Source organism: Palaemon carinicauda, chromosome 41 (genome assembly GCF_036898095.1).
Source record: "Palaemon carinicauda isolate YSFRI2023 chromosome 41, ASM3689809v2, whole genome shotgun sequence".
Taxonomy (NCBI): Eukaryota; Metazoa; Arthropoda; class Malacostraca; order Decapoda; family Palaemonidae; genus Palaemon; species Palaemon carinicauda.
The window spans coordinates 18,835,178-18,852,677 of NC_090765.1; the positions used below are offsets into that span (position 1 = coordinate 18,835,178).

General features: G+C 34.3%; 1 protein-coding gene across 1 annotated transcript in view; it reads left to right on the plus strand.

Annotated features, from left to right (window-relative positions):
* Nucleotides 1–17,500, plus strand: part of LOC137632257 (calcium-activated chloride channel regulator 1-like) — a 181,897-nt gene that overhangs the window by 75,502 nt on the left and 88,895 nt on the right. Inside the window, exon 5 of the mRNA XM_068364146.1 lies at nucleotides 15,415–15,560. Coding sequence (XP_068220247.1) covers nucleotides 15,415–15,560 — 146 coding nt within the window. The remainder of the gene's footprint in view (nucleotides 1–15,414; nucleotides 15,561–17,500) is intronic.

A 17,500-nucleotide genomic window follows, 5' to 3' on the forward strand; every position in this document is an offset into this window, starting at 1 on the left:
TATGTGTGTGTGTGTTTGTATAGCTTGCTGAAGAGAATGCATGAAATATCACATGAGGTTGGGCTCAAGAGAAACAGAGAAAAGACAAAAGATGATGAGAACGGAATACACAATGAAAGATGAAATATCATTGGAAAGAGAAAGGATTAATGAGGTGGAATCATTTAAATATTTAATAACTATGATCTCTAATACATGGTATTTAGAATTGGAGTTTAAAGGTCCTCAGTTAGATTTCGCCAGTCGTCTCTATCTTGAGCTTTTAAATCAATACAGTATTTTTCCTTTCATCTCCTACTTCACGTTTCATAGTCCTCAGCCACGTAGGCCTGTGAGATCGGTGTTAGTGTATGGACAAGAGTCATGGTATGACAATGTAACAGGATCCAACAGATTTTGTAGATTTGAGAACAAAACCCTCAGAAGAATATTGTGACCTAAATGGCAGGACAGGATTAGAAATGAAACTATAAGAGATATTACTCAACTGTCATATGTGGATGAGATCATGGTGAGGGGTAAATGGAGATGGGTTTTGGCATACTCTTTGCACTCCCCAAGAGAGATTAGTTCACCAAACTTTTAACTGGGCTCCACAATGCACTAGAAGGGTTGGAAGACCCAGGCCTACATGTCTGAGAACTATGAAACGTGAAGTAAGGGATAATAAATCTCCGGGGAAGTATTAATTTAAAACCTCAAGATAATCTAAAAGAGGCCCTTTCCGTCAATAGGTGTAGGAGGAGGTGATGATGATGATGATGATGATGATGATGATATATATGTGTGCGTGTGTGTGTTTGTGTATTTACACATGCGTGAATGCGCATACGGTTGCCTGTGTTTACGATTTACGAACATAGACCAAGTTTAACTTCCATTATATTCCCAATCATTGGAATTCAATGTGAAATTCCTCCTATCTGTAGCTTGTCACGATCAGGTGCTCGTTTTGTTAACAGCACAAAACAATTTGGTTTGTCGCTGTAAACCAGTGGAATTGGGCAATGGAATTGGAAATCTGTTTAATTCCGTATTCGGTTGCTTGCTGAATGTTTGCACCGTGTTGAACTAGTATATGCATGCATGTGTAAGTGAATGCCGGTTATGTAAATATTTCGTATCTAAATATTGAATGCTCTCGAGCGAGAGTGCGTACATTATATATGTATATATATATATATATATATATATATATATATATTTATATATGTATATATTTATATACATACAGTACATATGTATGTATAATGCATATACATATATATGTACACAGTATATACATAATATTAGCGCGAATCTCCATCCCTTTCGTATAGGCTACTTATAAGTGCTATCTTTTCATTTGTCCATCTTCCCATTCTGTATCCCTACCCTGTCCCACTACAATCCCCCCTCCCCCCCGATATCCCCCTGAAAAGACTTCTTAAGAAAAATGATAGCCTTATCTCTCACTTCTTAGAAGAAGCAGAGGGATTGGCCTGGGAGTGGAAAAGGGGGAAGGAGGGGGAGGTTGGAAGATGGGATGGATGCAAGAGATAGAAGAATCCTGATGAATGGTAGGATCACGGCCACTAGGTATATCAGACGGTGTCCATTTTCTTATTTATTACTCTCTCTCTCTCTCTCTCTCTCTCTCTCTCTCTCTCTCTCTCTCTCTCATATAATTTCTTGTTGCTTTTAGAGTAAATATACCAATAAAGCCTCTTTTTTCCAAATTTCTCTTGTTCCTTGATGGTCTGTTTCTTTACAGAAATTCTTAAATTATATGATTGGATTCACTTTTCTTTCCATTTGAATTTTTATTTATTTACATGACCATATTTTGGAATAAAATTAAATATTTTTCAACGACTTTGTCCTGAACTCTCTAAGTTATTATTATTATTATTGTTATTATTATTATTATTATTATTATTATTATTATTATTATTATTATTATTATTATTATTATTATTAACGAGAAGACGGGTTAACATTTTGTAATCTGTATATGTAACGTAAAACATATATTTGAACTTTAAAAGGAGAATGTTGGCTGGCTGAAATGTGGATAAATTTGGATGCTGAAGCAGGTTGGAAGAAATGAGAAGTAAAATGGGTGCTGCACAAACAATATGGCCTACTTAATTACCGAGTCTTATTAGCGACAATCCCTTCTCTTTAGTCTACCATTAACATTTTATTCTTGACTAAATTTTCTTTTTCTTTGAGTTTTCTTTTTTGTTTTTTAATTATTTTTTACTTAAGGGGTTATCTATTACACTATAATTGTTCAGTGGCTACTTTGCACTTGGTAAGGTTAGAAGAGACTCCTTGCTTGAGGGTACACTCTAGCACACTATTCTATCCTAATTCTCTTCCTCTTGTTTTGTTAGAGTTTTTATAGTTTATATAGTTGATATTTATTTTTATGTTACTCCTCTTAAAGTATTTTATTTTCCTTTCCTCACTGGGCTATTTTCCCTGTTGGAGCCCCTTGGCTTATAGCATCCTGCTTTTCTAACTAGGGTTGTAGCTTAGCAAATAATAATAATAATAATAATAATAATAATTATAATAATCATCGCTATGTTAAGCAGCTCTTCTAGGAGAAAGACACTCCAAAATCCAACCATTATTTTCTAGTCTTGAGTAGTGCCATAGCCTCTGTATCATGGTCTTCCACTGTCTTGGGTTAGAGTTCTCTTGCTTGAGGGTACACTCAGGCACACTATTTTATTTGTTTCCTACTTGCTTTTCCTCACTCTGCTATTTTCCTTGTTGGGCTTATAGCATTTTGTTTTTCCAACTAGGTTTCTAGCTTAGCAAGTAATAATAATAAGAATAATAATGATAATGATAATAATAATAAATCTTCTTCTTTGTCTTCTTTGTCTGCATCCTTTCCCACTTCTATGTGGAGTCGATGTTTCTGGCCAGTGTTCTCCATCTACCTCTGTCCCACACTTCATCACCGGTTAATTCCTTTGATCGAAGGTCATCCTTGATACAGTCCCATCCACCTTCGCTTTGGTCTCCCTCTCCTTCTCGTTCTCTGTACCTCCATTTCCATCACTCTCCTCCCAATATATTGTTCATCTCTTCTCATGACTTGACCATACCACCTCAGTATCGACACAGAAAGTAAAACAAGAAGTGGCAGAAGAAGAAGAACAGCTGTTTACAAGAACCCAGGTACTGAGGGGGGCCAAGTCAGCTTCAACTCGGTGCCGGTCCCAATCCCCGAGTAAATGGGGAGTGTTGGCGGCAGGAAAGGCATCCGGCCATGAAAAGTTAGCCAAAACCAATATGGGCCAGTGAAGATTGTGAGAATAATAATAATAAATAATAATGAACCCCCATTCGTACGTATGTAGTATAGTAGCGTACACAGACAATGTAGGCAATTTTATACGTGATAATTTTTAACTTTTGCGTTCAAAAATCTGGTCTAAGCAAGGGTTATTGAATCACTTAGTGTTCATTAATCTCAACACACTTCAATTAGTCACCTATCTTTCCGAATTATTCCATCTCTACTTGGGTGATGTTATTGGTGATGAAAGGATTAAAATTTGTAGATGGTAGAACTTTGTATTGTAATTGTAATAATTGACACTACATTTATTAGCTCTCTCTCTCTCTCTCTCTCTCTCTCTCTCTCTCTCTCTCTCTTTTATTTGATTTGTAACATACTTGTCACTATATTTATGAGCTCTCTCTCTCTCTCTCTCTCTCTCTCTCTCTCTCTCTCTCTCTTTCACGCGTATTGCATTTGATTTCTAACATACTTGAGACACTGTTTATTAGGTGTCTCTCTCTCTCTCTCTCTCTCTCTCTCTCTCTCTCTCTTTCTCTCTCTCTCTCTCTCTCTCTCTCTCTCTCTCTCAATAATGTCTCGTAATTTTAGGTGAAACAGCATAAAGGGAAAAATATCCTTATACTTCGACAAAGGTCAATCCAATTCCTCTATTAATTGTCACAAGTATTTAAAAGATCGTGATAAATTTTCTCCATAAAATCACGTCGTTGGCTATTTTGACCTTCAAATATTGAAGCCCGGGAAGAATATTATCTAATATGTATACGCCCAGAAAGAGGCTGCCTAGCTTCTCCTAAATCATTCCGAAGGGGCGATCCCCTTCAGAGTTGGTTATGAAACCAATCCTTCAGGAAGCCCTCGGGCGGGAAAACAACAAAATTCGTTCAGTTTTAAAAGCCCCCGTCGAAGGCACTCGGATAGCCAGGGCAACCAGTGTCTTGAATCTATTGGTGGCGCCGAGAGAGGATGCTCTCTCTCTCTCTCTCTCTCTCTCTCTCTCTCTCTCACGCTTTAATTTTTTGCAAGTTTTTTCTTTACCTTATTTTCCAAGAATTTTATTGTCTTTTTTTCGCTCTTTTTTTTTTTCTTTTTATAAACTTCGCATTCCGGGCCCTCTACCCTTCTTAGGCAGTTGTTTAAAGGTCGCTCATGAATGGCAAAGGCAAGGGGCAGGACAATAACTAGAGAGTGACCTTAATTCATATGATCAGCGCAAAAGGCCCGGGGAAGGTCAGACAATGGCTGCTGATCACTCAGTAAGTAGACTTACAGCCTCCCCCAAAAACCCCATCCCTAACTGACAGGAGGGTTAGGTTGCAGACACTAATAGAAACTTACCGAGCTTGAACGGGTCTGTATCTCCTAACTAGCAGATAGCAAGGCAGGAACGTTTCCAAGAGGCCACTACAACCCTATTAAATATTTATAAACAATAACAAGGGTTCACCCTTCATCAAATCTAACTCCCCTCCAGCATACTGCCGGGCCGGAACGTCTCCAGAAGGCTTCTATAACCCGTCTTTTATTTTTACAAGACTTGTTCTCTCTCTCCTCTGTTGGTTGAATTTCCATTTTTTTTTTTTTTTTTTTTTTTTTTTGAAAGCGCCTTGCCTGAAATGGCGCGTCGGGCCGTTAGTCATCGGTGGAGAAGTGCTCATTGCTGAGGTGACGGGATCGCTCAACCTCGGGATATGATGGCCAGGGAGCCTTCCCGCATAACCAGGGATGGAGGAGCGGCGTTATCTTTGCTAGGATAGAAAACTCTCCTGTGTCATCCCGGAAGGAAAAATATGATATGTTTATGTTAATTTCGAGTCTCCATCCTGGGGACCCTGTTTAGAATTTGTCAGCGGGATAAGTGTGGGGAATTGTTGCAGGTCATTAAATATAAGTAGATAGAAAATGGATGATTTTTTTTTTTTTCAATCTTGGATGTCATCTCATGTTTGTGAACCAACTAATCTATGCAATAGATGTAATTCCTAATGTAGGATGAGTTGATTTACTTGTATATGTTTCGTTAATGGGGTTACATTTTCACGTAGATAAGAATGCTTCTGAATACTGTAAGACAATTTTTTAACAGTTATTTTTTCTGACATTAACTTTAATTAATTGTGATACATGTTTAGTAGTAGTAGTAGTAGTAGTAGTAGTAGTAGTAGTAGGTTAAAACGGTAATTCACGCTTACATATAATGATAGCCATTCATCAATAACTGTCAGAATATAGATTTTTGAAGGACAGCCCCGAGAAAATGATGCAACCTATGACTGAAGAACAATGCCAGTGAGGTACCGGCTTCTTTGAGTCGCCACTAGGTGGCTCTCGTGTAAAGGGACACAGCGGGGAAACTCATGTCTACTTTGTAACAGTTCGTCTCCTCCATTTCAGCTCATATCACGGCTGTCACGGATGTTATATCCTCCTGATCTTTGGTGAATCGAACAAAGAGAATGTATCTAACCGGAAAAATCACAACCAGACATAAGAATTTTTCTCCTGTCTTTTATCTCTAGAGATAAAAAAAACATTGAGCTCGATTATCTAATGTTTTAATTCATACAAATTCTCACCATGGACACATGACTAAGATTTTTAAAGATAATTGACATTGCGATAAAAATGTATACGTACTTACGTGGTTGAAGTAATATACAAACTGCTTGAACATTTAACTTCTCTATTTTATAGTCATAACGTTCCTCACAAGACGAAAGAGTTCCAGCATGCGGCGTTTAGTTACAATAGGAAAGTTTTGGAGATGATCCCCAAGAAGGTCCATATAAGTTGTACCACAAGGTGATGCAATGGGAAATTCTGGCACTGGCTCCTATTTGGTGTAATTAATGGCGTCAAATTGAAGGCTGAATCATAAAAGCTGAAAACAATATTGAGATGTTGATCTCTCGCACCATTAAATTACAACAAAATCTTTCAAAGTATCTATTGGTCAAACATGTGGAAATCCGAAGGAGGGATATATTTAACGTAAAATCATGCTATGTAGTATCATAATTATAAACGTCTAGTTAATTAACCAGACTATGTACATCTAAGCCTATTCCTTGCGTCCAAGATAAGTAAATAGACGGTAAAATAATGCGTATGCTTCACGTTGCTATGTAAAATTCCCACTTACCGTTCCACCAAGTCTTTCTTCTTCCCTGCTTGAGGGTATACTCTAGCTTGCTATTCTATCTAGTTTCTCTTCCTCATGATTTTTCAAGTTTTTCTAGTTTATATATGAAAAATGTAATTTAATGTTATTGCTGTTCTTAAAATACTTTATATTGTTTGTACCGTACTTTTCTTGTAGTTTTTTTTATTTCCTTGTTTCCCTTCCTCACTGGGCTATTTTTCCATGTTGGAGGCCTTGGGCTAACACCATCCGGCTTTTTCCAAGATTGTAGCTAACTTGTAATAAATAATAATAATGATAATAATAATAATAATAATAATAATAATAATAATAATAATAAATAGTTTTATCTCACAAAGTTTCTTTAGTTCCAACTAGGTTTTATCACAGTATCGATTCGCGTGTTGAACATCAGCCATGGCTATATATATATATGTGTGTGTGTGTGTACTGTATTTATATATATCATTATATATATGTGTGTGTAAATACAGTATATAAATGTATATATGTATATGCATTTTAAAAGCTTTCTTTTCAAGACCAATGTAGTATCATTAAGTCTATGGAATACTTTTGTTTTGGTGATTTTCATCTTCATACCTTATCATTATAGTTTCAAATCAAAGACAACGTGGTTATCAATTTGAAAATATATAATTGTCTTCTATAAATCAGAAATTAGACAAAAGTAAAAATGTAAAAGCCTTTAATAGGTTGTGTGTCAACTTAGCGGCCCAATAATAATGTCCCCTTCACCACAGAGCCTCCTAGCGCATTAGTTGCGCTGGTACCTCATTATAGTCTGAGGTACCATCATAACTTGTACTAAACATTTTTAAATATACCGGAAGTATAAAAAAGAAAGTATATAGCTTTTTAACCTGGTATCCAGATAATAATGATGTGTATGTTTACTCAGTTTCTCATAAAATGTTTATCCGAAATAGGAAAATAGTATATCACTGAAATCACCTTGAAGTAGGGGTACAGTTAATTCACTTTTTAATCTGGTTTCGGAAAACTATTCTCTTTCGCAAATGGTGAAAAAAATTCAATTTCATGTTTTTACCGATAACCATAAAAATTAGATAGTATTGTTATTACCATATCCTGCTTCATTTCATTTGACTTCCTGTTGAATGCTTTATAAGAAATTGATTAAGAACTGCTCATCTTCTTGACCTATTTTACATTTTCTAGTTGTGGAATGACTGGAATTTTCAATGTTAGAATGTTAGGCATTATGAGTCTAGATTCAAATAGAAAAAGGAACAAAATTACATTTACCATTTTAGTATACCCCTCTCTCTCTCTCTCTCTCTCTCTCTCTCTCTCTCTCTCTCTCTCTCTCCACCAGTTTGTGCCGTGCAATGCATCAAATATGAACTTATTTTCGTTGCGACTTTTTTTTGCGTCATTTTATTTATTCACTTCCTTTCAAATATTCATCACCAACACAGTGAAGAGTTTGCTTTGTAAATCCTGAGATCAAGTTGGGAGAAAATAAAAGTAAAAACATTTTTCAACTTCACTTGATAAATAGAAGACTTTGTAAATATGCTTTCCGCAAGTGGGAGATATAGTCTGGCGCCGTTTTTTCCTTTAAGAAGTACCTAATCTTTCTTTAACACATGTATGTGTGTGTGTACAGTACATATATATATATATATATATATATGTGTGTGTGTGTGTGTGTGTGTGTGTGTATATTCATATATGTATATTATATATATTATATATGTGTATTTATATATGAATATATTATATATATATATATATATATATATGTATATATATATATATATGTATATATATATGTATATATATATATGTGTGTGTGTGTGTGTGTGTGTGTTTGTGTGAGTGTGTATGTATTTATTCCATTCATTCAAACATTGGGTGATTCATATATATATATATATATATATATGCATATACACATATATATAAGTATATATATACACGTGTGTGTATATACATATATATATATATGTTATATATACATATATATAATTTGTGTGTGAGTGTGTATGCATTATATTCCATTCATTCAAAATTTGGGTGATTCCAGGAAAAAAAAACAATAGTCACTATCATATTTATTCTTAAATTGATTGAATGTGTGTATGCGTGTGTGAATATCCATTTAGATATTTATTCGTTATTTTTGACGGGTCTCTTACACTAGTTAGTAAATAAATTTTTGTTGTTCAGACTACATTTCTGAGGGAGGAAAACATTATTATTATTATTATTATTATTATTATTATTATTATTATTATTATTATTATTACTAGCCAAGCTACAACCCTAGTTGAAAAAAGCAAGATGCCAGAAGCCCAAGAGCTCCAATAGGGAAAAATAGCCTAGTCAGGAAAGGGAAATAAGGAAATGAATAAATGTTGAGAACAAATTAACAATGAATTATTCTAAAAACAGTAACAACGTCAAAATAGATATGTTATATATAAACTATTAACAACGTCAAAAACAGATATGTCATATATAAACTATAAAAAGACTCATGTCAGCCTGGTTAACATAAAAACATTAAATATATATATATATATATATATATATATGTATTAGAAATATTCGACAATTTAAAGTCTTGAATTTTTCTTAAGCTGGAATACTATGAAAATTCCCTAGCCCAAAATAAAAGCCGTTCTTTTTGCAGACGGTGAAGTAACCAGATTAGAGTCTGCTTAAGCTGTAGTGTATAACGAAAATCAGCATATTCAAATTTGTGTGCGACTAAATTCTGTGACAAGGAGTTTTCTTAAAACCATCTTCTTTGGTTTCACCTGTGACAAAATTGTGTGAAATATATTTTTTTTTCTGTTATCAAATTTTATTAGATTTTACTTGTGATGGAAGTATTTTTTTTCTGTAAAGGAATTACTTAAAGTGTGATTATTGCTCAAATCTGAATTTTACCCTTACGTGTGACTAAATTTTATTACTGTAACTTCTTCTCCGTGACCGAAACCCTTTGATGAAAATTGCAAGCAACATCATTAAATCTATCCAGCAATAGATGTTTGAACCTTATGTATTAGTACCAGTGCTTCTCCGCCAGCTAAATTTACCAAGGAATTTTAAGATTTCAGCAAGCGCTTTTATCATGTAGCACTGGAGTAGAAGAAAGAAACCAAAGTAAAAGGCCAAAATGACTCATTGATTATTCTTGAAGAGAGTTAGCGTGAGAAGCAAGAATGTCATTTTCTCTCTAATGGGTTTTGTAATTTTAGCCGAAGATACCCCCATACCCCCACCCAGGAGGTTGGGGAGTTGTTACAGGGCCCCGGGGTGTATAGGCTTATCAGCCAGGAATTTCGGAATGCAAGAGGGTAGGCACATAGGCCTATGGTCTGAGAAATGTGAGGCTATTTGCTGGTGAAGAGCTAACTCATAACGAAAGTGCGTAAAAAGAATTATGTCTTTGTTCGTCATTTGTAGAAAAACGTAATTACATTGTTTCCGTAAGAACTGTGGAAATTTTAGGAATGGAAATGAAAAATATTGATTGATATTGTTTCGTGAGGCGATTTGTTTACGTGTATGAATTAACTTCCTATATTTTGCCTTTCCTTTTCATTTAAAACGATACTTCAAATGTTATACCAATTTTCAATGGTATTTGTGAGTGTGCGAGGATGGGTTTTATTTTTGCATATACATACATATATATATATATATATATAGAGAGAGAGAGAGAGAGAGAGAGAGAGAGAGAGAGAGAATCTTCTGAGGATTATTTACCACTCATATAAGTATTTATAATGGTTACAATAATATCGTAACATTCTGGATTTTTCAATTTCATTTTCTGATCTTTACAAGCCTAAATCTAATCGCAGAATAAAAGAAGGAAGCTTGTAATCTCTGTAACAAGGGCCCTAGCCCGAGAGATTCCCACGAGTTTGGACTAACTACACAATACCAAGTCAGACAAGTTTAGTTCAACTCTTGCTTACATATGTTTATCGAGTTCCGACACTTTTGACCACTGAATAGTTCGCTACCCAATTCTGTATCATTTTATCATAGTTTTTAAGAGCTTATTGCTTTTTATGCCGGTACACACAGAATCTGGTGAACGCTTTTGCTGGTTATATATGTAGTTGTAATAGCCACAATAAAAGAAAATGGACAGCAGATTATACTGTGTGTATATATATATATATATATATATACATATATATATATTTATATATATATATATATATATATATATATATACATATATACTGTATATATGTATCTTCTCTGAGAGGGGATACCTTAACATGGTGAACTAGTTTTGTATCCCCGTGATCAGCAAAGCTCTACTTGTCAGGGCCACACATACTTGGTTGATTTGCTGTGAGCGATCAGACAAAAATTTCCTACCTTTACAAATTTTCAGCAGCCATCGTGGTGATGAAAACTAGCCAAACCCCAAACATGAATTAGGACATGTCTGAGACTGTCCTGGAGTGGACTAGAAACGGATGCATTGTTGTTCTTTTGGTGTATGTGTGTGTGTGTATATATATATATATATATATATATATGTATAAGAGAGAGAGAGAGAGAGAGAGAGAGAGAGAGAGAGAGGTGGTAGCTTGGTCAAACTCCCGTCACTCATTAAGAGAATTATTTGGTCTTTAACTGACCAGATATCACTATTATACATTGAATTCCTCTGGTAAGCAGCTCTTCTTAAAGGACGCTCTAAATTCAAACCATTGTTCTCTAGTCTTGGGTAGTGCCATAGCCTCCTTATGGTCTTTCACTGTTTCACTGTCTTGGAGTAGAGTTCTCTTGCTTGAAGTTACATTCAGGTACACTATTTTTTCTGTTTCCTTTGTTCCTTTCCTCACTGGGCTACTTCTTTCTGTTGAAGACCTTGCCTTGAAGTATCCTGCTTTTACAACTAGGGTTGCAGCTTACCTAGGGATTTTATATATATATATATATATATATATATATATATCTGGTCAGGCTCAGCAGCATTTCCAGACGTAAAAGTACTCGGTCTCTCCTCGTCCCTAGTATCATCAACGCCTCCATGGAAATTACCTGACATATCTTTTTGTAAATACTTTATTGGAGTTAAGAAGAATATGACTGACTTAGAATCCAGGTCTCTTTTTATGGAACATGTCGAAGAACATAGGGGATCGACTTTTATCTATACTGATGGCTCCAAATCTGATGCTGGCGTTGGATTTGGAGTACATAGTAATGATTTTAATTGTAGAGGTTGAGATACTACCGCTAGAGAGTTATGGGGTCTTTTGACTGGCCAGACAGTACTACATTGGATCCTCCTCTCTGGTTACGGTTCATTTTCCCTTTGCCTACATACACACTGAATAGTCTGGCATATTCTTTACATATTCTCCTCTATCCTCATACACCTGACAACACAGATTACCAAACAATTCTTCATCACCCAAGGGGTTACTGCGCTGTAATTGTTCAGTGCCACTTTCCTCTTGGTAAGGGTAGAAGAGACTCTTTAGCTATGGTAAGCAGCTCTTCTAGGAGAAGGACACTCCAAAATCAAACCACTGTTCTCTAGTCTTGGGTAGTGCCATAGCCTCTGTACCATGGCCTTTCACTGTCTTGGGTTAGAGTTCTCTTGCTTGAGGGTACACTCGAGCACACTCTCCTATCTTATTTCTCTTCCTCTTGTTTTGTTAAAGTTTTTTATAGTTTTATATAGGAGATATTTATTGTTGTTACTCTTCTTAGAATATTTTATTTTCCTTTTTTTCCTTTCCGCACTGAGCTATTTTCCCTGTTGGAGCCCCTGGGCTTATAGCATACTGCTTTTCCAACTAGGGTTGTAGCTTAGTAAGTAATAATAATAATAATAATAATAATAACTGTATGGTATATTAACCGCTATTGAGAAAATAGCTTTGGAAAAGGAGGGTAATTTTACAATTTTTAGTGATGCAAGGAGTGTTCTTCAAGCTTTAGAAGTTTTTAATTCTAGTAACCCTCTAGTTTTAAAGATTTTAGAATGGCTTTTTATTATTGGACGGAAAGGTATAACTGTTCGATTTTGTTGGGTTCCAGCACATGTAGGTGTGTCTGGGAATGAGAAGGCAGATTTACTGGCGAAGAATGCGGCATCCGAGTTGCTACCAAGGAGGTATCCCATTCCATGTAACGATCTCCTACCTTACATCAAGAAATTGGTTTGTGATAAATGGCAACAGCACTGGGACAGTCAAGACGGCAATAAAATGAGGGAAGTAACAAATATCATATCACCTTGGAGGTATAACATGATTCCCCGAAAATGGGAGACGACTCTTTGTCGTCTCCGTATTGGTCACACACGGTTGACACACGAGTTTCTGCTGAAGGGCCAACACCAACCGTACTGCGAGGACTGCTTAGTACCTTTAACAGTGAGGCATTTGTTGACCGAATGCCCTAATTTTACTAACTTGAGAAATAGATATCTGTTTGAGGCTCGAGGTGAGGATGGCAGGTTTATCCTTGCCAAGATTCTTGGACATGATGTGTCTTACTATGCGAGCGGAATTTTTAGATTTATTTCAGAAGCAGGTCTTCTGAAAACTATTTAACTATTTTATTGACTTCTTAATTTTTTTGGTTTTAATCGAATTCTCTTTTAATTTTCATATACAGTAAATGGTATCGGCGTCAATGACCTTAGATGTCAGGATGCCAGAAAACTTTCAATCAATCAATCAATCAATCCTCGTCCCTAGGATAGAGGGCTAGAGAGTAGTAATACCATGGTGAGAGGGGGTGCACGTGTGAGCATATGTATATATCTAAATAATTAGCCTTTATTTTTTACTTTTTTTATATGTGTGTGTATATATATATATATATATATATACATATATACATATATATGTATACATATATATATATATATATATATATAATTGGCGTATATATCAATATAATGCATGGTGTACCAGAATTTTGTAATGACAGTATGGCTTTTACATGGGTGATTTGAATATTGATCGCAGGCAAAGCAACTTCTGTCTCCTCCACGGGACAGAGTTATAATATCCTACTTTTAGATAGCAGGTAAGATAGTGGCAGAATTATGCTAGTCATTTGGCGTTGAAATAAGAATATCCTTCATAATGAAGTAAAGTAAATATTGATGCTTGTTCGATCTCATGTGTGTTATGGCTTCTCCACTTTGATGTAGTACACTTTAAAATGACCGTAATTTTAATCGGAATTCCTCCTTAAAAGTATTGTGTTCTCAGTCGTATTTCAATAAAATACAGGCGACCGTAATTTTTACCCTACTTTGTTATTATCTTTTACGGGCAGGTGACCGTAATATCACTCCTTTACGTCAATATATCCGTTTTTAAAACGGTAAATGCCCAGCAACATTTATTCCAGGATTTTTACCATATTTTACGGAAATTGTTTAACAGTGTAGGCGTACTTCGAACAATGAGTTGTGGTGTAAGTTATGAGAGGTAATTGCGTTTACCGCTTGTAAAGTTTGTACGTAACCTATAATATACTTTTGAAACTACTCTCGCTTGAGTGTTTAAGCCTGTGGCATTCCAGGGTGTCTTTTTTCATTCAAAATCATCCGGAAGCTGGGCTAAGGTTTGGTGGCGTTTTAAGCCCGTTTTGAAGACGCCGCCACTTCTTAGACTAAAGTTTTAACCGCTATGCAGGGTCGCTATTTCTAGAGAGCACACGTGCTTGAAAATTGAGTTTATGTCATTGTTTTTCTCTCTAAAAGGGTGACAGGGTCTGGAAAAACCGATACCGAGTTGATGCTAGAGCTTGTCACGAAAACTGTGAAAATTTCAGAGAGGTTCGCTTTCGAATCTGTTATCAACTCAAGGCAAAATCACATTCCAGAGCTCTATGGTTCAGTCCTGTCAAATAATGAATTGGTGTAAGATTTTCATGAATGCTCGAGGGTCAGCCAGTAAACCTAAGTTTATTTTACAGGTTCAATTTAATTTCCATATTTATTCAATATTTAATGACTTTTATTTATCAAAAATTCTTTTAGTGTATAATCTCAGTAACATTCCTAACAGAAAAGTGTATTTAATCTCTCTATAATTCATACCTAATCCTGAAATACCACTCGATTAAATCGTGGCTAATCTATACTTAATTATTAATCATTAGTTAAGAGCTTTAAACGAATCCCCATAAAAAATCGGCAACGAATCTTTGAGAAACCGATTTCACCAGAAATCAAAGTGAATGATTAATGTCCCTATTTAGTCTCTTTGTCTTCGCTGAGAAATTATTAAATAAGGTATTTATTGATTTCTCGGGGTGTTCTGATAATTAATTTCATTGATTTAGAGTCTCTCTCTCTCTCTCTCTCTCTCTCTCTCTCTCTCTCAATATAGACATTTTTATTCAACGTAATGGAAGACATTACAGGTTATTTTATATATATATATATATATATATGTGTGTGTGTTTGTATAAGTAAATATATATATATATATATATATATACTGTATATATATATATATATATGTATATGCATATATATTTATGTATATATAATTATATATATATATATATATATATATAAATATATATAGTGTATATATATATATACTGTATATATATATATATATATGTATATGCATATATATTTATGTATATATAATTATATATATATATATATAGTGTATATATATATATATACTGTATATATATATATATATATATGTATATGCATATATATTTATGTATATATAATTATATATATATATATACTGTATATATATATATATATATATGAGCTTGATATCTTCAACATTATTCACAACCCTCCCCTCCCCAAATTTCATTTACACCTAAGGCAATCAATACTATGAAATTTATTATAACCCCCCCCCCAAAAAAAAAAAAATACGAAATTCTTATTGATGTTACAGGATTTCTACAGGAATTCTTTTTCGTATCCTTTCAGGAACCGAATACTTCGCTGTTTTGGACGAAGGCATCGGCATGGACGGCAAGGTGTCTATGATGGTATCTCTGATGGATGCTCTGTATGCTGCCCTCAGGATCTTCATCCCGGATCCAAATGCCCTTCCTCTGGTCGTTCATAAAATGGTGAGTGGCTGGTTAAATCCCTTTTTATTATTATTATTATTATTATTATTATTATTGTTGTTGTTGTTGTTGTTGTTGTTGTTGTTGTTGTTGTTTGTTTGTTTCGTTACCGCTTCACATTACTTACAAATGTAATTTGCCATTTTTATTAAAAAGAAATTAAGAAAAAAGATATTTATTGCAGTTATTTTAGGTAGATGCGTAGGTAGGGTAATATTTTGATCAGACATAAAATCTGTGATCTGTCATTTTCAATAAAAAACGAAATAAAACGGATATAAAAGTTTTCTTTTACTGTGCTATAGTCAGATTTAGGTAGAAAATTATTATTATCTTTATTACCATTATTATTATTATTATTATTAGTAGTAGTAGTAGTAGTAGTAGTAGTAGTAGTAGTAGTAGTAGTAGTAGTTTTTAAAGCTGTATGTCATAAGCTGAAGGGCTCCAACAGAGAAAATAGTCCAGTGAGGAATGGAAATAGGGAAACAGATAGAATACCGTGCGTGAGTTGTACCCTCGAGCAAGAGATTGATTGACACGTGAATTATCCCGAGCATTTGCGTTTGATTAATTTTACAATGCATTGGATAATTAATTGATTCTTATTGATATATAAAACTGTCTGTTAATTAGATTTGAGAGATTCATTAATGTTTGACTGATTGAATGCGATTGATATAATATTGTCCGATTAATTGAGACTGAATGATATATTATTTCTCGATTAATTGAGACTGATTGATATATTATTGCCCGATCAATAGAGACTGATTGATTCATTGATGCCTATTAATTTGGTTTGATTAATTTAATAATATCTGATTGATATATTATTGCCAGATTAATTGAGTCTTGATTGATTTATTGATATACGATTAATCGGGTCTGGTTCATATATTTTCCGATTAATATATTGAGGTACGATTAATTGGGCTGGAATGTTATATCATTGTCTAGTTAATTTATTGGCCTACAATTAATTGAGCCTGATTGATGTATTGAAGAGTGATTAATCGCGTCTGATTGGTAAACCAATCTAATGTATGATTGAGGGATTTTGATTTTCAATTGCAGTGTTTTATCGGAATTTATGATAGAATCACTGAATAGTTGATTCGGACTAAATGCTAATACATTTTCTAATCAAGTCCTTCTGATTGTTTGATCATTGCCTTTGGTATCGAATAAATCATGGTATGTATATTAATGTAGTATCTGTTAGATTGAATTTGATTGGTTTTAGAATACGATAGCTGACTGATTGACTTACATTCATCAATTTTTCCAGTGGTTGACTAGTTGATTGAAAGGAATTGATATTGGCTGTGGTGAAAAAGCTTGTAATTCTCTTAATTCTTTTTATATCCAGTGACTGGCAAGTTGATTAATTGGTAATTTATTATCGGTTTTGTTGATTCTTTGCCAATTTGAGTCTCAATACACTTAAGTTCCTTGTTTGTTATACGAATTTATTTACTGTTGATGAGTTTATTGGCTTATTATTCTACCGATTTTATTTGTGTATGTGCTGACTCACTTAACAATTGATTAATTTTGTTAACCTTCTGCTGATGAAGATTCTAAGTATATTAATAGATTTAGGGAATCATGATAACTTACACAGTATTTGTTTTTTTTTGGGTTATATCGAGTTATCGTATTTTATTATTGGTAGTTCATAGTAAATGTTTTTTTGTATGTTTGTGTTTCTGCGTTCATGAGAGAGAGAGAGAGAGAGAGAGAGAGAGAGAGAGAGAGATCAACTTGTCCGGATAGCTGTGTTCAATTTTAGGGTACATAAGTCACAATAACATTGGTGATATGAATTCTCTGGAATGTTCTTGAAACTTAAAACTCTGCTTGTGAAGTCAAAACATCTCATCATCGCCCATCACAGTCAACCTTTAAGGTTAATGGAACAAGTCAACCTTTAAGGT